At 35.8% G+C, this 21,486-nt stretch overlaps 1 protein-coding gene across 1 annotated transcript; it reads left to right on the top strand.

Moving 5' to 3' along the window:
- Nucleotides 1–443: 443 nt before the first annotated feature.
- Nucleotides 444–17,564, top strand: Serinc1 (serine incorporator 1). Its single transcript, XM_048354004.1, has 10 exons — nt 444–589; nt 6,646–6,807; nt 9,397–9,566; nt 10,704–10,783; nt 10,986–11,123; nt 12,845–13,014; nt 13,119–13,209; nt 14,550–14,694; nt 14,793–15,020; nt 16,808–17,564. Exons 1-10 carry the CDS (start codon nt 551–553, stop codon nt 16,941–16,943), a joined length of 1,359 nt encoding a protein of 452 aa, XP_048209961.1. The 5' UTR covers nt 444–550; the 3' UTR covers nt 16,944–17,564.
- Nucleotides 17,565–21,486: the final 3,922 nt, after the last annotated feature.

Below are 21,486 nucleotides of genomic sequence, written 5' to 3'. Positions count from 1 at the left end.
GAAATATAGATATCCCAGTAAAATCTGTCTCAAGTTAGTGAACTGCCAGAACAAGATGCAAAAGCAGGGGAAAGACGGAGATGGGGAAGATGGCGGTTTTAAAAAAGGGGGATGGAGGGAATAAGTGGAAGTAGGACCAAGAAAGAGTCATCTGTTAAAGAGGTAAAAATACTAATTGATGAGCAGAGGGCCAAAACGTCAACCCCCTCAAGTCTGTGCCCTTCTAATGCTTAAATTCATGAACATGGCAAGAAAAGGAGGGATTTTCCTCATTATTTTCTTTATTTTGCACAGTATGGCCACACTCTTTACCAGTCTGCTAGACGCACCGCTCAAAGACACAACCAGTCCGGTAAGCACATGCGCAGTGTGGGCTCAGTGCTCCGGTGCCACCCACTCTGGAAGGAAGTGACGCAAGGTGAGGGGCGGGATGGGGAGGAGGGTGTGCTCTGCACCGGAAGTGCCTTCCAGATAGTAAATAAGCTGGGAAAAGCGTCGGAGAGGCCGTCTCCATCTTGTCGGCGTCGGCCGCTCCCGCGTCGTCGTGAAGATGGGGAGCGTCCTGGGACTCTGTTCGATGGCGAGCTGGGTAAGGAGGTTTCTTTCTGCGGTCCAGAATGCTAGGCGTTGAGGGACCGAAGCGAGAGACCGGAGCAGGGCCGTGAGAAGGCCGGCGGAGACGAGCTACCCCACCCCACAGGGACTCCCTTCGGGCTCCATTTTTCTTCCTGCCCCGACTCTGCTTCAGGGTTCGAATCTTTGCCCGCACCTAAGAGTGTCGGACGTGAGGTACGGTAGAGATGAAGAGAAGATGACCCAAATGGGAGGGGAGAGAAAGAAGGGAGCTGCTCGCCCCTCCCCACCCCCACCCCACCCCACCCCCAGTTCCCAGTTGCGCGCTGTGCCTGCTTAGGCCTCTCTGCGAATGCCCTTCATTTCCGGATGATGGGGTGTCCGGGCTCCCCCGTAGTTCTTCGCCCGGCGACCTCAGGCTGCGGCCCTGGCATCGCCCGGGACATCTTTTGTTCTGACGCACGGGCTACTGGCCTTTAAGAAATGCTGGTGCTTTGACGCTTTGGCTCTACCCGGCCCTGATGCCGAGGGAAGAAAACGTCGTAGCTCTTGCCACTTGGTCTTGGGCCTTAATGGGGTGTTAGGGATCCATTCTCTCGGTTCCCGAAGTCATCGTTGATGTGCTTGGGAAAAAGCCGTTCTGTTCGGGGATGATCAAGATCTTTTCACATAGAGCATGCATACGCACCACGAAATTGGATGTCTGAATGGGGGAAAGATACTGCTTTTTCATTGGGTACTGAGTGAGAACCATCTTCAATATAGTGATGAGATTTCTTAATCCAGGGGCCAGCCAGGGATTATTGATTGCCTCAGTATATTTAAGATAACATCTTCCTGCCTTCAAAAAAATATACCGAACAGGTATATTTATTTATTAAATAATTCCAACATGTATACATCAATATATAGTGATTATTTTACATATCTCACTTATTTTCAAAATGGTTTTGGCCTGCCTTGAACTATTATAGGAAATTCAAATGATATAATATGGCCTGTTATTCCAACTAGGCCATTCTCGAATTTATTTTCCTTCTTGCAATTAGGTATGATAATGTGTTGTATTAAGATACTGACAGAATAATTGAGTCTGTTGACCCTTTTATACAAAAGAGGCAAATTTTATTGTAGTCAAAGTATTAAAATTAATGTCGCTATTATAGATTCTATAATTTTTGATAATGCTATTTAATTTGTAATGTCGGGATTTGTCTAGGAATCCTGTGGACGTACTGCAGGTCTTCTTATATTGTAGGGATACAAAAAGAGGAATATGTTTTCTATTTTATCCTGTTTCTCAAATTAATTGAAGAGAAAGTGTTTTGTCTCAAGGACAATGTGGTGTGTGTGCGTGTGTGTATGCTAGAAAATATATTTATAGAGAACACCGTGGAAAAATATATTACATGTACCTTCCAATAATTAGGTACCTGTCTGATACAAAAGCTTAGGGAGCCAAAGCAGTTCTTTATTGTAGTTGTTCTAATCAGGTTACATGATGGTCAACCTGAATCATATTTTTCCTTTTCCTGTATATTCCTGAATTACTCAATTTTAGGCTCATATCTATTGTAATGAATGGGAATTTCCCTTGTTAAATATATGCCATCTCTTCCATATTTATGAGTTTTTGTTTATCTATTTAAAAGTTTCCATGGAATTACAATTTATTTAATTGTTCAAAACTGGTAGTCAAATAGTTGGATTACACTAGGTAACTCAGAATTAACAACAAACCTAGTGAAATTTAGTAACTTTTTCTAATTCATTAAATAGTTAAAAGAATATATCTGAACTATTTTTTAAAAGTTGGAAGGAGAAAAATTACATTTAAGCCTCTGTGTATTTTTCACCCAAATCCCAGATCTGCATTATGATTATTTAGATCTATTTAAGCACTTTTCCTAACTTATCTCAACATTGTGATTAGTAAATAGAACTGATTTAATGACTAGACTTTGTATACAGTAGCACTCATTTTTCATTTTTCCTCATATTTAATATTGCTGAGTAGTTAAGAAAAAATAATTTATGCAAACCCTGGATTTTTATTCTTTAATACAAGAGCCTTTTTTTCTAGACAAAAGCTAAGCAGTGCCAACCAACTGAATTGAAAATATTTGAAAAAAAAGAAAATCTATAATAGAGAATAGGTGCAGACATTTTTCTTGTCATTCTCTAAAACAAATTTATAACAACGATTTGCATAGTATTTACACTGAATTAGGTATTGTAAATAATTTAGAGATGGCTTAATGTAAACTAGGATGTGCATAGGTTATATGCAGTTGATATTCCATTTTATATTAGTGTTTTGAACTTGGACTTTGGTCTCTTCGTGGGTCACTATTTTCATCTTGGATGAAACTTTATACTTGAATGAGAGTACACTCACCTTTAAGGTGAAACCACTTTTCTACATTGCTTGTTCTCTTTCATGTTTTACAATTATAGTTTGATATGGTGTACCTTGAGAAGAAAGCATAGCAAATACACTAGTTGGAAGAATGTATAGCAAATACACTAGTTGGGCATAGAATTCTAACTTGGAAATCGTTTTTTTTCCTTAGAAATCTGAAAACATTGCTCCTTTGACATCTGATTTTCAGTGTTGGCTATTAAGATGGAGAAATCAATTTTAGAAAATATTTCTGTGACCTGTTCCACTTTCCCTTCTCCACCAGTTGAATTTCTTCAATTCTTTTCCTTCACATTTTTATATTCTTCATTTTTTTCTTTTATTCAGAACCTTTTTTCACTATTGATTGTTTTCAGTTTTTCTTTTTTTTAAACTTCTACACTTAAGATTTTAACCAGCAGGAGCCTTTTTCTGATCTATTTTAATATCTTAGTATTGTTTCATGAATGTAATCCTAGGATGCTATTAAAATGGAATAGAAATAGTCATGTATATAAGTATATTAAAAATACTAGATCTTTTCAGGCTTTCATCTAGCAATTTATTCCCTTCAACTTTTCCCACCCAATTACTTTGATTTGTGTTAGAATTTTCCTCAGTTTTCAGTGGGTTCTATAATATTCTGACACAGCATTTTGAAAAAAAACCTGTTACCATTTCATTGCAGAAGCTGAATACAGGTATTTATCTGTTGATAAACCATTGCTAGATCCAGAGAAAATTTTCATATTTCTACCTGGAAAGTTGGGAGCCATGTAAGCTAAGGTTCTCACTTTCAATATATAAAGTTGACTTAATGTTGTTAATGTGTTACTAATGTTGTCAGTTCTACTTAAGTTTCGGCCTGTCAAACTCTCTTCATTTTGTTCTTTAGATTTAACTAATCATCTTATATTCACCTTTACTTTCATTGTCATTTTTGGAGTCACCAATTCTTGATGTATTTGAGAATTCTACTAAATGCATCTTGTTACTTCTTACCTTTTTGATGGCTTAGAATTGAGTTTTCTTGCTCTCTTAAGGCAGTAACTTCTTTCTACTTTCCACTTTCCAATTTGTTCTATATTAATTCTATTCTTTTAATATGTGTCTTTGTCTTTCCGTTACTTTGTTTTCTGCAGAGAACATCAATAAATTCTTATTATATTCACTGTGCCATCTTTAACTAGAAGCACTTGGTACCATTATTTTCATGTTGCCTTTGGGTTTTAGAATTAATTTCTACACTAGTCAATTCTTAAAGTTTGTTTCTTTTTTTATCATTTTGCTTTGCATATATTTTTTTTTTCAAATTTTTATTATCAAACTGATGTACAGAGAGGTTACCGTTTCATACGTTAGGCGTTGGATACATTTCATGTACTGTTTGTTACCTTGTCCCTCGTACCCCCCTCCCTCCCCCCCCTTGAGCCCTGAACATCAGAGCACCTGTAAATAAATGGCAAACACTGGCTGTGATTTAGTATTCTACATTTTCATAAACTCCAGATAATTTTGTTAACATTTTACAGTCCAGCGACTTGGGCTCTACATTGAAGTGGATTCAAAGCTTTCAGTAGTTCTTTTTGTTACTCTGGGTTCTTACTGCTTTGTTTTGTTTTCCAAATAATGTTAGCTCTTTTTTTTTTTTTTTTTTTTTTTTGGCCAGTCCTGGGCCTTGGACTCAGGGCCTAAGCACTGTCCCTGGCTTCTTCCCGCTCAAGGCTAGCACTCTGCCACTTGAGCCACAGCGCCGCTTCTGGCCGTTTTCTGTATATGTGGTGCTGGGGAATCGAACCTAGGGCCTCGGGTATACCGAGGCAGGCACTCTTGCCACTAGGCTATATCCCCAGCCCTAATGTTAGCTCTTGATTGACTGCATGAAGGAATCTAGTAGATCTTCCAAAAAGGATTGTGTGTTTTGAAGTCCCTGAGGAACTATAGTTGAAAATGTAAAATTTGAAAGCCAGTTTGGATGTGCTTTCTTCACTCTGCAGGTATTCCATTGTGTTATCTATCTTATGTTACCTACTTTTGTAGCCTGTTTTACTTATGTGTAGTACGAGTTTTCTGAGTAGAATTTACCTTTCTAGAATGTCATTCTAGAAATCATAGCATGTAGACTTTGAGTCTACTCCTCTACTGAACATTTTCCAAGTAGTACATGTTGTGGCGGGTGTTAAAACTCTGTCCATTTTTGTTGTTGAGAAACATTTTTGTTATGTGGATGTTCCACAGCTTATCTGTTCATTCACCACAAGGAGTATTTCCAGGTTTTAGTATTTATAAATAAACTATCTGTAAGCTTCCTAGCAATAATTTAAGTGCAACTAGAAAGTTGTTATTTCATTAGGGTAAATACCTAGGAATGGAATCACTAGATTGTTTGACTTACAAGTAACTACCAATTTTTTAAATAGCTACACCATTTTTATACTTTTCTTTAGACATCATTTTTTTCTAGACTTCTAGTGTAGAAGGATTACACTTTCTAGTCTTTCTAAATCATCCAGTATTTGTAAGTATTTCTCCAGTTTCTAGTCTTTCTAGTTACTTGGTATGCTCTTGCCTGTAATGTGCATGTAGTAAGATCCGTATCCCTAATAATTATAGTAAGTACACTTTATTATGGTTACTTGCCATCCATATAGTTTCGGTGTTAAATACCTGCTCATATGCTATTTTAAATGTTTTCATACTGAGTTTTGAGAGTTTCTTTTATATTCAGGATAAAAATAATTTCTTAGAAAACCTAATTTTTAAATAGTATCTTTAAATCAGTATCTTCTTTTTTTTTTTGGCCAGTCCTGGGCCTTGGACTCAGGGCCTGAGCACTGTCCCTGGCTTCCTTTTGCTCAAGGCTAGCACTCTGCCGCTTGAGCCACAGCGCCACTTCTGACCATTTTCTGTATATGTGGTGCTGGGGAATCGAACCCAGGGCCTCCTGTATACGAGGGAAGCTCTCTTGCCACTAGGCCATATCCCCAGCCCCAGTATCTTCTTTTGATGATGTATCAATGTTAATGAGACATATTTCATCAAAAAAATTTTGGTAGTTAAAACTTTTGTGTTACTACATTTTAAATTCATTTTCATAGGTGGTTTGCTTTTTTAAAATATGGATATCTATTTGGGCACCATTTGTTAGAAAGATTATCCTTTCTAAATTGACTTGCTTTAATATCTGTACAAAAATCTTTTGACCATATTTCTACGAGTCTTTTTTTTGTTTTATTGTATTTTATTAGTCTTTTTGAGTTCTGTTTTATTTGTATCTACTAATTTGTCTATCACTGTCTTCAGTAATTATACTGTCACTAAAGTTTTTCTTAAAACCTATTATAAATGTTCCAGCTTTATATTTTTTCAAAACACTTTCAGCTATTCTTCTTTGCCTTTATATAGAAGCACTTAAAAAGTGCTAGTTTTTTTCCTAGAAAACTTCTACTGGCAATGTGATTGAAGTTGTATTAGTTTAGAAGGAGCTGACAGGTCTCTTTATGCATGAATCCAATGTATTTTACAGTTTTAGGTCTCTTGTCTGCATTTTGTAGTTCTTATACAAAGTTTTCATCTTAATTATCTTTTTTTCCTTTTTTTAAAGACAATTTGAACATAAAACTTCATTATATCCTTTTAAACAATACTGATTATTAATATTCTTTCCTCAGATACCATGTCTATGTGGTAGTGCTCCCTGTCTGCTGTGCCGATGCTGTCCTAGTGGAAACAACTCCACAGTGACTAGATTGATCTATGCACTTTTCTTGCTTGTTGGTGTGTGTGTGGCCTGTGTAATGTTGATACCAGGAATGGAAGAACAACTGAATAAGGTTGGTGGTTTTTCTGTCTTATGATGAACTGTAAAATACACTATAACTGATTTTTGGTTGTTAATAAGAGAATAATGTAAAAATAATATGTCATCCTAATTTTAGTAGCTCATACTTGAGAAAAGACAATGGCAGTATGAGATAGTTGATGATACAGAGAATATGCTTTGGCAAGTGAGGAAAAATCTAAACAAAAACAGATGTAAGTGTCATGGAAAATGGGATATTATTTTTTCACTGAAAAGGGACATTCTAAAAATAAATAGGGCTTTCATATACAAAGATTGAAAATCAGGAAGCATATGACTATAAAAGGTTTTTGGGATTTTTTTTTGGCCAGTCTTGGGGTTTGAACTTAGGTCCTGAGCACTGTCCCTTCTTTTTGCTCCAGGCTAGCACTCTGCCACTTGAGCCACAGTGCCACTTCTGGCTTATTTGTGTATATGTGGTACTGAGGAACCTAACCCTGGGATTCATGTATAGAAGGCAAGCACTCTACCACTAGGTCATTTTCCCAGCCCCTATAAAAGGTTTTTGAGCAGCGTGCATATGTGCTTTAGGAAGATTGAGCTGGATAGAAATAAAGCACTTCTGTGTTGAGGCTGTTGCAGTGATGTAATGAAAGATTATATAGAAGGAAGTTTATGGATGTAAAATTGACTGAGACTGTGTCTGATTGTGACTTTGATCTGCTGAAAGCATGACAGTTGTGCTGTTAACTCAGAAATAAAATTAAGGATACTTTATTTTTTTTTGTTTTTTGAATTATTTTTAGTGGATCAAGTTGTAGAAGGAGTCAGAAAAATGTCATCAGTTTAGTTTCTAGTACATTGTATTTGAGATACTCATCACATGCATGTGTAATCTGCATGTCTTACTTTTTCTGCCATAATAATAATAACGTAATCTTTTCAACAGAAATTTGGTGAGAAATTTAATGAATTTGTTACTACGTTAACTTATCAATAGAAATAGAGGCTAGAAGTCTGAGGTCAGGGTGCCAGGGGTTCAATTACAGTGAGGGAGTTCTTTATTTGTAGATGGAGCAAAGTCATCTCTTGTGTCTTCTTTTAAAAAAATCCCACTAATCCCATAAATTGCAGTCTCTCCCGTGTGGGGTTAAAGTTTCCATGTATGAATCATGTACTTGAAGTCCATAACCGTTTACAGCAGGAAGTGGAAAACATGAGTGCATGGGGAAAGGAGCAGTCACAGTAGGCGCTTGTCTTAGGAGAGGTGACAGGGAAGCAAGCCTTGGCAGCATTTGCTGAAGGCCCCATTCGGATGGAGGAGTGCTATGACTTTGTTCACAAGGTTTTTGTGTGAAGGAACTGGCAGAGAAGAAAATCCTCTGACAGTGCAATTAAAAAGGGAGAACCAAGACGGAGATTAGGAAAAGTTTTAAGGATAACAGGAAAGGGTCAGGATTAAACAAAAAAAGGATAAAACAATGTAAAGACTAAGAAATTGCTTTTATATTCGCCTTTAGGATACAGATTGTGTCTGACCATATTTTTAGAGTACTGGAGCTAGAAATGGGGACATATAATTCATTCTTGTATATAGATGTAGTTTGTAGTCTTCAACAGTGCTGCCACATGTGATCTTACATAAAAATTCTTTTTTGTACTCTGATGACAGTGTGACTGTTTTTACCCTTTTTTTTAAATTTTGTGATATTGGGGGTCAAACCCAAAGTCTCACCCATGTTAGGCAAGGACTTCTACCACTGACACTCCCAGTCCCTTACAATGTGACTTCCTAAAGTGGTCCTTGGTCCTTTTTTCTTCTTCTTCTTGTTCATTGTGCTTGAACTCAGGGCCAGGGCACTTTCCCTGAGCTTTTTTTCTCAAGGCTTGGACTCTACCACTTGAGCCACATTGCCAAGTCCAGCTTTTTCTGTGATTAATTGGAGATGAGAGTATCAAGGACTTTCCGGTTAGGGCTGGCTTGGAACCAGGCAGGATCTTCAGATCTCAGCCTCCTGAGTAGCTAGGATTAGAGGGATGAGCCACCAACTTTTTCAGAATTTTCAGCTAAAGTATAAAACTACTGTCAGTTCATAAGGTATTAGGTCAAATCCATTCATGATGAGAAATAACACTTGTAGAATAAAAGGTCCAAAAGTAGACATGTATTTAAAGTAACATTGGTCTTGAAAGGACTTACTATTCTTTTTAGTTTTCAGAAAGAGACTTCCTTTACAATTGCTTAAGCTTTTATTTAAAGCTCTGACATTTCAATTCAGTAGTTTGCAATAGAAGGCAAATTTTAAAAATTTAGTGCTGGTGGCTCAAATAAGAGCACTTTTCTAAGCAAGCATCCGCCCCTGTATTCTAAACCCCTCAATAGTTAAAAAAAAAAATACAATAAATCTCTCTGAAAAGAAGCATCTAGTTTAAATTGATACTGGTAGGTTATCATTTGTTCACATGGAATTTTAACTTACGTTTTTCATTTTATCCAATAAAATGTACTAGGTGTCTATTATTTATCATACAGTATAAAGCAAACTTAAAATTTTCAAACATTTAAACTGATTATATAGAATTTTCATTTTTAATGAAAAATGTTTCTTGTTTTTCCTAGATTCCTGGGTTTTGTGAGAATGAGAAAGGTGTAGTTCCTTGCAGTATTCTGGTTGGATATAAAGCTGTGTATCGTTTGTGCTTTGGCTTGGCTATGTTTTACCTTCTCCTCTCTTTGCTAATGATCAAAGTGAAGAGTAGCAGTGATCCCAGAGCTGCAATACACAATGGGTAAGTTTTTGAGTGAAATTAGTATAGAAATATGGATAACTTCTTTTCTAAAGAAACTTTAAAACAAAATACATACTTTATTCATTAATAAGGTCAGAAAAACTTGATGTTTCTACTAGAGAGCATCAAGTGTTTATATTAAATGATAGCTTTGGGTCATTTATTGGTATCTTTGGCTATTTATCTTTGATTGATTTATAATGTTCTATGTTTCAGCTTAAAAGGAAGAGCTATATCTTTACTAAAACAAGAAGTATTCCTCCTTCTTTTAGTTTTCAGTGGACCAGTTCTGTCATATAGAACTCTCCACTTCCTAGGTTATAATGCAGCCAAAATAGAAAACTTGATTTCCAAACAGGTTATTGATTTTCTAAATGATTGATTGTACTGGGCAACCAAGAAAGAAAGGTAAGCCTGGCACTGGTAGCTCTTGCTTGGAATTTTTGCTACTCAGAAGACTAGAATCTAAAAGATCATGAGTCAAAGCCAGCTCAGGTAGAAAAGTCTGTGAGAGTCTATCTTCAAAATAACCAGCAAAAAGCAGTCCTAAACTAGTAGAGCGTCAGCTGAGGATGCAAGCTGAGTGAGTGCAAAGGTCTGAATTCAAACCCCAATACTAATGAAGAAAGGAAGAGAGAGATCTTTTTTTAATAAATCTCCACATGTGCTAATGACACCATGTATGTTATTTTATGTAGAAGTTTGATTTTGCTTTTGTATGTTTTTTATTTATCTCACAAATTGATTTTTTTTTTGGTCTCTTTTTTCTTTTTTGGTACTGGGGATCAAACCCAGGATGTTGCACTTGCTAGGCAACTGCTTTGCCACTGAGCTACATCCCAGCCCTCACAAATTGATTTTTTTTAGTATCTGCTGTTTTCTGATATTGTGTGATACCAAAGACAGGATAAACAAATGGAATATTAATGAAAAATTGTGAAATACTTATTCAGTCTTTTGGTTGTTGATTCTTTTAAATTACTACTTCAGGATGAAGTCATTTGTTTTATAAAAACTATTCATTTGTGAAATTAAATTGTGCCTTATACTTCTATACATTATCCAACTTAAAATAAACCTATAAAATAGAACCCATATTCTCATATGAATTAGTGACAAAAATTGTATCTGTTTTAGATTCTGGTTTTTTAAATTTGCTGCAGCAGTTGCTATTATCATTGGGGCATTCTTCATTCCAGAAGGAACTTTTACAACTGGTAAGGTTTTTTGTTTTTTTTGTGTTTTTTAATTATGTGACCTTGATGTCATTGATACCATGTAAAGGAGACTGTCATCATTGTTACCTGTTCAATTGCAAAATAAGGGCATTTATTTTCCTTTTATTTTACTGCCATTATGAAAAGGTAATAAAAACTCAACTAGCCACTCACTTGTATGTGTGTTAATTTTTTCTTTCAGTGTGGTTTTATGTAGGCATGGCAGGTGCATTTTGTTTCATCCTCATTCAACTAGTCCTACTTATTGATTTTGCCCATTCGTGGAATGAATCGTGGGTTGAAAAAATGGAAGAAGGGAACTCAAGATGTTGGTATGCAGGTAAGCCAACATCTCAGAATGTCTTCAGTGTATTTAAACTTTTGTAAAAAACATATACATATTGAATAGGTAAGTCAATTGGGATTTTTATGGTCTAATTTCATTTGAATAGGTTTTTCTTTGTTGGCCATTCTGGAGATTGAGGGCTTCATGCTTGCTAGGCAGGAACGCTGCCATTTAAACCATGCTTCCCGACCCCTTTTGTTTATTTTCAAGGCTTTGTGCACAGGGTGATCTAGGCTGGATCTTTTTACTTGTGATGATGGATGAGAACTACAATGCTCAGCCATTGTGCTCCACATATAACTGGTAGAACAGGTACACACCATCCCACCCAGCCATTTGTTGAGGTTACATATAGTCTTGTGAATTTTTATGCCCAGGTGGCATGGAACCCCAGTTCTCCATCTTTGCCTCCCAAGTAATTTAGAATTACAAGATTTAGATACGGTGAGTACCTGTGAAAAGGTTTTCAGTTCCAGTTTATGAGTGACATCATGTCATAGTGTATTAGCAACTTAGCATTTTTAAGATCTTTTGACAGATAAATTAGAAATATACCCAACAGCTCAGGAACGAATCCAAAAGAACCTGAATAGTTAAAAAGAACGTTGTTTCCTGAATTGTGTGTCCCATACCTATAATCCTACCTAATGTGGAGGCTGAGATTTTAGTTGGTGAGAAAAACTTCCTTTTATGGGTCCAACCTTAATAATAATAGTTTTGTTTCTTAATGGCCTCATTTACAACATAGTAGTTTGGGATTGTTTTCATCTATTTTCTTTGCAAATATTTTTATGATCATACCTTATTCAATGGGGAGTTTCATTTTGACATTATATATATATATATATATATATATACACATACACACAGTGTATTTCTATCAAGTCCATGTTATACTCTACCATACCTCTGCTTCTTAAAAGAATTTCAACGAATTTTATTATTCTATTTTCATACATGGAAATAAACTACTTCAACTCTATTCATTCTTTACCATCCTTACTCAACACCCTCATTAGCCCCTCGTTCTTTACTACCCATCCTCTGAAGCCTGTTTTATTTTCCTGTCATTCATTTTTTAAAGTAGTTAATTGTACAAATGAGTTTCACTCCAAGATTTCATTGATATGTACTGTATTTTAGTCACAGTAACACCCTCTTACTGCTTTCTCTTTTCTTACCTCAATATACTACTTATCAGCAGCCATCATTGAGTTGATGCTACCTTCATACATAGTTACAAAGTACTTCAAGTTTATTCACCTGGAATCTCATTTTTTGAAACTAGACCTTACTAGGTCATACATATTCATAGAAATGTACATAGGTGTACACACACACACATAAAACATGATGCTAACTGCTGGACTATTTAGGAGAATAGGGAGAAAGAAAAGGAAAGATGGAGAGTGAATAAATTTTAATTATCATTAAATAATGTTTAAAGTATAACATGGTTTGTAAGCACTGTAATATAGGTATTCCTACTAATAAAATTTTATTTGTATGTTGCTACTTTATTGTTCTTAAAAATATCAGTGAGTTATATGAAAAACAGTAGAAATCTTCAGTAACAAATTTCAGTTATTTTTCCTGATTTTGAAACTTCATAATGCTAATTTCGTTGCTTTTTAAGAAGAATTTATTTAAAAATTAATCGCATGGCTACTTCCTAATCTTTGACAAAATCTTATTCATTTGTATTTCTTCCACAGCCTTATTATCGGCTACAGCTCTGAATTATCTGCTATCTTTAGTTGCCATCGTCTTGTTCTTTGTCTACTATACTCATCCAGCCAGTTGTTCTGAAAATAAGGCATTCATCAGTGTCAACATGCTCCTCTGCATTGGTGCTTCTGTGATGTCTATACTGCCAAAAATCCAAGTATGCTTTTCATAGCACTAGTTTTTATAAATCTTACCTCTATAAATTTTCATAAATCTTGAATCATGTCAGAATATTTATCTTTATCTCTTAATTCTTTATAGGAGTCACAACCAAGATCTGGTTTGTTACAGTCATCAGTAATTACAGTCTACACAATGTACTTGACATGGTCTGCTATGACCAATGAGCCGGGTATGTTTTGTTTTTTTCTTAAAGAGTCCTGCAATAGTCCTTTGTATTCATTTTGGAAGCTCAAGCTACTTAGAAATTAAGGTATTAGGCGAATAAAATGTGGGAATGCTACCAATTTTTTTGATAGATTAAGTATTTCCACTTACTTTCTTAACTCTGTTTCAACAAAACTATGAGTTTATAAAATTAAGAGAAAGTTTTATGGCATATTCTTATACACAGTAAGTATATAGTAGTTAGAAAGTCACCTAGAATTCTTTTTAATTATAAATTTAAATGCTTGATTATACATTTTTACATTACTGTTCTTTTTGTCTGACTATACCTTGCAATTGAATAAGATGATTGGGTTTTAGAAAAGAATGTTCTTAAAATATATATGTATAAGCTCTGTTTTCTGAATCACATTTCATTTAGCCTACAAATCGTTTATCTTAAATGTTTTGTCACATTAGAAACAGATCAATTCCTTTTATACTCTGAGGATAATTCATTTTTTCCAAGTAATTATTTAAAGTTAAAAATAATTGGCTTGATCTGATTTTGTGGGAGAAAAAAAGAAATTTTGAAAACTTCAGTGAATTCCTTTTCTTTAATTTTTACCAAACTTTAAAGGAATTGAATAAGTATTTGGTTGTTATGCCTTATCTGATTATTTCCAAATGGTATTAGTATACTCTGGTTTCTCTTCAGATCATATAAATCTTTCGCCTTTTACCAAATGGTATTAGTTTTATGTGTAAGTGGTCTTGCTGTTTTTTGATTCACGGCATTTTTCTCAGTATTTTTTAATATGATGCAATGTAGACTTAAGACATGAATTTATTTCTAACTTTTTTAGGCCTTTACTAATTTTTAAAAAGCTATGTGAATTTTCTGAAAGTTGTTCATTTTAGCTCTTGTAAAAATTGAAACCAGTGGTTAAAGTTTTTTAAGTACTGCTCTAAATTCACAATATAAAAAGTTGACAAAAAAATAAATAAGATTAAGAATACGGCCTAATGGTAGAGTGCTTTCCTCATATATAATGAAGCCCTGAGTTTGATTCCTCAGCACCACATATATAGAAAAAGCCAGAAGTGGCACTGTGGCTCAAGTGGTAGAGTGCTAGCCTTGAGCAAAAAGAAACCAGGGACAGTGGCTAGCCCCTGAGTTCAAGCCCCAGGACTGGCAAAATAGTAATGTTAAGGCCTCATTAATAATAACACAAATTTTCCTCAAGAATTTTATTATATATGTACCTTTTTGGAACACAACTTTTAAATTGCAAGGTATACAATTAAAGATGCCTTAAAAATAAAACATCTTATTCTTACAACATTTTGACTTTAACTTTACAGAAACAAATTGCAACCCAAGTCTACTAAGCATAATTGGCTTCAATACCACAAGCTCTGTCCCAAAGGATGGTCAGTCTGTCCAGTGGTGGCATGCTCAAGGGATTATAGGACTAATCCTCTTTTTATTGTGTGTGTTTTATTCAAGGTAAGAAAAGGCATGAAAAAAAAATTAACAAGCAGTGTAACTATTGATTTAAGAACTTTAAAAAAAAGTTGTTTTTTTTTTCTCTTTCTTTCTTGCAGCATTCGTACCTCAAACAATAGTCAGGTCAACAAACTGACTCTTACAAGTGATGAATCAACATTAATTGAAGACGGAGCCAGAAGTGATGGATCCTTGGAGGATGGCGATGATGTTCACAGAGCTATAGATAATGAAAGAGATGGTGTCACATACAGTTACTCTTTCTTTCATTTCATGCTTTTCCTGGCTTCACTTTATATCATGATGACCCTTACCAACTGGTACAGGTACTTACATTTCATGAAAACTTGGAGTATGAGAATTCTGATGCCTTTTCATGATTCTGTTATAAAGCATGATTTGATGAGGAGTATTTTGTTTTGTTTTTTGTGATACTGGGTCTTAAACTCAGGGCTTTGAGTTTTCTCAACTTTCCTCACATTATACTTCCACTTGAGCGATATATACTTCCAGCTAGTTTTTGGTAGTTACTTTTGGACATAGAGTTTCAAGGACTTTTCTGCCCAGACTGGATTCTTGGGGGTCCCAGACTTCAGAGCGCCTGGGATTATAGGTGTGCAGAACCAAATCCCAGTATGAAGAACTTAAAAGTGTCTTCCGATATATCTCAAAATATAGCTAAGTGAATATTTAGACCAGTGTTAGAAATAAATACTTCTTTACTCTAACAAAAACAGAAATATTGAAATAGTTCCAAATCTAGAATCATTAAAATAGAAAAATTAATTACACTATAATGTTTTAACAAAAATGCATGTTAATAGTTGATCAAAAAAAACATGTTTATGTTTTCAATGCTATAAACCAAATCCTACTATACTACAATAAGAAATAACATTTCATTTGAAGTGTATCATTAAATGATCTGAATAATTTTAAATTGAGGTGTGATGTTAATGCAGATGGATTCTTATAATTTTACAAAACTGTTTTATTTCTTCAATCATAGTTTAGCCATAGTTCTTAAGTTTCTTCTGAGTTGATGAAGAAAATGAGAGTGAATGTAATCATAATATTCATGTCCTATGAAATTAAGACAGTTGAGGGGAAGGATCAGATGAGAGAAAGTGAGGAAAGAGGACATCCATGAACATACATTTTACTTATACACCGATTTGTTGAATGGTCACTCCTCTATGCAACTACTTAAAGCTATTAAAAATATAATCAGAAAAATATTCTAATTGAACTATTTGGGCTAGGAAATTATGTTTTAAAATTTTAATGGATAAAATGACCTTATATATCAGCAAAAGATGGAGGAAAGAATTATTCTATGCACTTTTAGAAATCTGCTTTTAGTGAGTTGTAATGTTGTTTAGAATGTATTTTACATATATTAGCATATAAAAATCCAAATAGTTTTCAACACTTCAGAGTTTGGGCTGTCAGATAATAGTGAATTTAAGAATTTAGATTTTTAAAAAATCTTGATTTTCATTAGCACAAAATTCAGCGAATTGAAATATATTTCTTCCTACTGGGTCAAATTTGAGAAACAATTTGAAATAAGGGATATATTTCATGTGGGTTCTTTTTTATGTTTTTGCCAGTCCTGGGGCTTGGACTCAGAGCCTGAGAGCCATCCTTGGCTTCTTTTTGCTCAAGGTTAACACTCAACCACTTGAGCCACAGCACCACTTCTGGCCTTATTCTATCTATATTGTGCTAAGGAATCAAACCCAGGGCTTCATGTATATGAGGCAAGCACTTTACCACTAGGCCATATTCCCAGCCCATGTTGGTTCCTATATACATTCTGAACAATCTTTTATGGAATAGTAGTACTTTATCCACAAGTTACATTTTATTTCTAATAATATGCAGGGAAAACAAAAAGCCTCAGTATTGCAGTAAAGATCTATTTCAAAGGCCTAAATTTAGTCCAGTAAAGGAAATTATTAATTTTAAGCTTCATACTAGTGTTTAAATTAGTATGGAAAAATGAGGCAGGTTAAATGTAACATTTAAGTCAATATCATAAGTTTAGTGGCTTGATGGCTAATTACCCAATCCTTCTGCCCCTGTCCTTTTGTTTTCTGTCAAATTTTAGGTATGAGCCTTCCCATGAGATGAAAAGTCAGTGGACAGCTGTCTGGGTGAAAATCTCTTCCAGCTGGATTGGCATCGTGCTCTATGTGTGGACACTAGTGGCACCACTTGTTCTTACAAATCGTGATTTTGACTGAGCGGGACTTCTTGGCATGCAAGTCCCACTTTGGTCATTTCATTGTTTATTTGAAATTAACAGTATTCACAACTTTTGTACAGTTACATCTGTATATGTGCTCACTGTAACTTCTGTGTTCTGCATGAATTAGCTTTTACTGCTTGCCATTCATTACTTACTAAGTGCTCTGATCATGTCAATTGGAACGTGCAAACTTTTATGACTGTGGTGGTGAGTTAGGAAAAGTGGACATTGGTAGTCCTATCCTCTGCTCTGTACAAAGTCAAACTGAGTTTGATTTTAAAATTGTTAGACCATAAGCTGTTTCAGAAAGCATACAAATACATGGGGTAGCTACCTTTTGAAATATGTAATGTTTTGCCTTGCCTTATGGAAGAACACAAATAATATGGCTATTCTAAAACTGTAAATAATGTTTGTTGTCTAGAAAATAAAAGTTTCTTTGTCGGGATTTTCCCTTAATATGAAGATAGGGAAATTACACAGGTAAGGCATATTTAATTAAAAACAATGTAGGTTGTGGATGTAGGTAAAGGCACAGAGCCTTTATTATTGGTGGTATGTATTATATCAAAAATCCACTGATGGGGCTGGGGATATAGCCTAGCGGCAAGAGTGCCTGCCTCGGTATACCCGAGGCCCTAGGTTCGATTCCCCAGCACCACATATACAGAAAACGGCCAGAAGCGGCGCTGTGGCTCAAGTGGCAGAGTGCTAGCCTTGAGCGGGAAGAAGCCAGGGACAGTGCTCAGGCCCTGAGTCCAAGGCCCAGGACTGGCAAAAAAAAAAAAAAAAAATCCACTGAGGTGGCTTTGGGAAGAAATGATGGCCATCACCAACAAATGAACTTTGTTTTGGTCTTTATAAATCCATGCCAAGTTGTGGGTTTAGCCTATGAGTATTTAGACAGTTTTGAAAAGGATGATCGTGGTAGAAGGGACTTGTTGAAAGCTAGTTTTGAAAAATCAAAGGTGAGAAACTTATGATAAGACAGGAAAATACTAGGCTTCAGTATATTAAAAATATAGTTCAATTCTCTTTCACTTACAGAAATGAAGACCCTGAAGCGGACTTAAGTAGCCAAGTAGTAGTAAAGCTGGGAATTCCAAGTCTACTAAAAATAGTTACACTCTCTTTGACATAAAATGTACTTTCTATTCATAATTGACTGCATACCTCATTAGTGTGGAAAGTTTATGTGATATATGTTGATGCTGTTGAGCATGCTTTTGATCCATGCACTAAAGCCAAAGGGATGATGGGCTGTTGTAGAATAAAGTTCCGCTTACCATACACTACGCATTTCAAAAAATGTTTTAAGTTGCTTTTCAATTTACTGCCATGTATTGGAAATACAGATTATAATCTTCAACCTGAAAATCAAGTGATGACACTTTAGATAGGAACACTTAGTTATTTGTATGTGTAAAGGTTTTTGAACTCTGTTGCCCCTTAATATTTATTAATGTAAATGGAGTAATAATTCAGTTAATTCCCCAACCTTATCCTGTGTGTTGTTAACGTGTTCCATGATATTGAGTGGCTGTGTTCTGTTATTTAAATAAATCATTTGAGAGAACGTTTGTACTGTTACTAATTTTCTAGCAGTTCAAATCTAGGTGAATAGAATACTTAAAACCTTTTCTCCAGTATACAGAACAACCTGACGAGAGCAAGTGCCCATCTTTTGTCCTGCCAACTGAATTGTTTTGAAGGTGCTTTTTATTCTTCCTTCAGTTTAATACCTCTATAAAGTGTTATTTTACACCTACTGTTTTCCAGCCTATTTTTCTAATTAATACTTTTCTTATAGCACGTTAAGACAAACATTTTCTTTTGAAAAATTCACATCTTTCAACCCATGAGTTGCATTAGCTTCTGTCACTGTAATGTCTGAAATCACTAACTTTACAAGAGAAAAGGTTTCTTTGGACCTTTGGCAAAGCAGCTCATCATAATGAGAATATGTGGCAGAGCTGATGAAATACAAAATTCATGGCATCACTTGGAGCTTAGAGAGTGAATCCCCCCCCCCTTTTTTTTTTGCCTGTCCTGGGCCTTGGACTCAGGGCCTGAGCACTGTCCCTGGTTTCTTTTTGCTCAAGGCTAGCACTCTGCCACTTGAGCCACAGTGCCACTTCTGGCCGTTTTCTATGTATGTGGTGCTGGGGAATCGAACCCAGGGCTTCATGTATATAAGGCAGGCGCTCTTGCCATTAGGCCATATTCCCAGCCCGGAGAGTAAATCCCTTTAAAGATATGCCCCCAAATCTAAGGATGTAAAAGTCCCCACGGTTCTACAACCTCCTAGCAAGACTACCCTGGGGACCGTGCCTTTAAGATTTGACATCCAAACTCTAGAAGTTAACTGTAATATACTGTTATATAGCTCTGATTTTTTTTTTTTTTTTTTTTTTTTTTTTTTTTTTTTTGGCCAGTCCTGGGCTTTGGACTCGGGGCCTGAGCACTGTCCCTGGCTTCTTCCTGCTCAAGGCTAGCACTCTGCCACCTGAGCCACAGCGCCCCTTCTGGCTGCTTTCTATATATGTGGTGCTTCATGTGTAGGAGGCAAGCACTCTTGCCACTAGGCCATATTCCCAGCCCCAGGCTCTGATTATTTTTGAAGAGCCAAGCACAAGTGTCTTCATTTATGATCTGATACTAACCCTCTTATCTGGGCAGTGTCTTCCAACTTACTCTGATGTTCCCTTGTGACCAAGACAAGCTTGGTCTCAGAAGTGTCTTCTCCAGGTGGGGTTAATGCCCTGCTTAGCATTACCTTTGCTGTCACTGGCCTGAATGCAAGGCCTGGACACTGTTCCTGAGCTCTCCCACTCAAGGCCAGCACTCAGCAACTTTGAACCACAGCACCACTTCCAGCATTTTGCTGGTTAGTTGGAGAAACTGACAGGGACTTTTCTGCCCAGGCTGGTTTTGAGCCATGATCCTCAGATCAAATGAGTCTAGCCCCTTTTACTCCAATTGAACCAACCAGAGATCAATAGCAATAGTTTTAAGCAGAGCTTACCTGGAACTTATTAGGAATCAAAGTTACCTCTGACAAACTTCCAAGAGTCATCTGTCGCTTGGTGGGTCTGGCTATAATTGCTATAGAGGACCAAATCTGTAAAGCCAAAACTAAAAAAACAGCAACTGAATGATAATATTCTCTCTTTTTTTTTTTTTTTTACTAAATATACCACTTCCAAACACTAAGCCACTGTTACCAAGTCAATTCTTTCTGATTACAATGAAGAATGCAAGAAAAGGGCTCTGAATCCAAGGCAGCTCCACATACTTTGGAAACATTAGGACATAAATACTTAAGTGAACTTTGGTAGTACTAATTTCCCCCTTTCTCCACTTTGAAACAAACATTCAGGACAATTCTTACTGCCCAAATTCCCTTCATCCAGTAAGTGATTTTTAATCTTCCTAAAGTCACTCTCCATTAACTTTGCACATTTCTTTGTATCAGAGGAAGCCATTTTTAATACCCTTTCCAAAGCCTTTCTTAACTAACTTGTTTTTTTACTTTACCCACCCTTTGCTTTAATTTGCATTTAAAAAATAACCCTTTACAAAACCTTGAAACACTGGGTAATGCCCCTTTACCTTTTGCAGCCTGATTTTAAAACTTTTTTTTTTGGTAGACTGAGTTAACTCTTTCAAAACATTTGAACTCAGGTGACAGCTTTTCTTAATGTAAGAAGTACATGTAAGAAGACTCACGCTGCACCAACAGTCCAGACTTTAAAAACTTAAGGCATCACAGACCATATTTTGCTTTTTACAAAATGCATCTAATTGCAAAAGTAATGAGTTATTGGTAACACATGCTAATTTATATTGAGATCAAATTACATTACACAGAGATAAACCCTTTTCCACCCCCTTTTTAACCTTTGTTTTAAAACTTATACAATTTTTTAAATACATCCCAAGGGGCAGTTTTTAGGAATACTAATCACATGATCCACATTAGGTTTTCAGTGTCTGTCTATATGGAAAAGAAAGAAACAAAGATAGGCAACACCAGCCCATTTAAATCTGCCATGTCCTGGTGAGGGGACATGTCTTCTGTGGGGAGGGGAGAGAAGCCTTGGGCATTCCCAGAGGAGCTCAAATGAAGTAAGCTTTTCTTTTGATTCCTTCTTGAGGTGGAAACTAAAACAGTTCCAGACAGATAGAATGGATAACTTGACAGTGATAGACAAATCTTTATACTTAAATATCCGATACTTAGTGGCAAATTTTAACCCGTGGAGGGAAATATACCCTAAGTCCTCAAAATACATTTTTGCTACGCCAGATAATTCTTGTTATATCTTTTATAGCTTTTATCTTGACGATGTCCATACACACACGCGTGTGGGCGCGCAGACGCACACACGTGTGCATGCACAAAGTGCAAAAATGCATATCGGTCATACATTGTCTGGAATTCCAGTGGCAAGGGATACTTTTCCAAAGCTCTTTAGAACTACAGTGGTCGGTGTTAGAAAACTTAAACTTGAAAACTTTTGCCAACAACCAAATTA

Source organism: Perognathus longimembris, chromosome 9 (genome assembly GCF_023159225.1).
Source record: "Perognathus longimembris pacificus isolate PPM17 chromosome 9, ASM2315922v1, whole genome shotgun sequence".
In the NCBI taxonomy this organism is placed as follows: Eukaryota; Metazoa; Chordata; class Mammalia; order Rodentia; family Heteromyidae; genus Perognathus; species Perognathus longimembris.
Note: the sequence above shows the minus strand (reverse complement) of the source record. Positions and strands in the feature narration are given on the sequence as shown.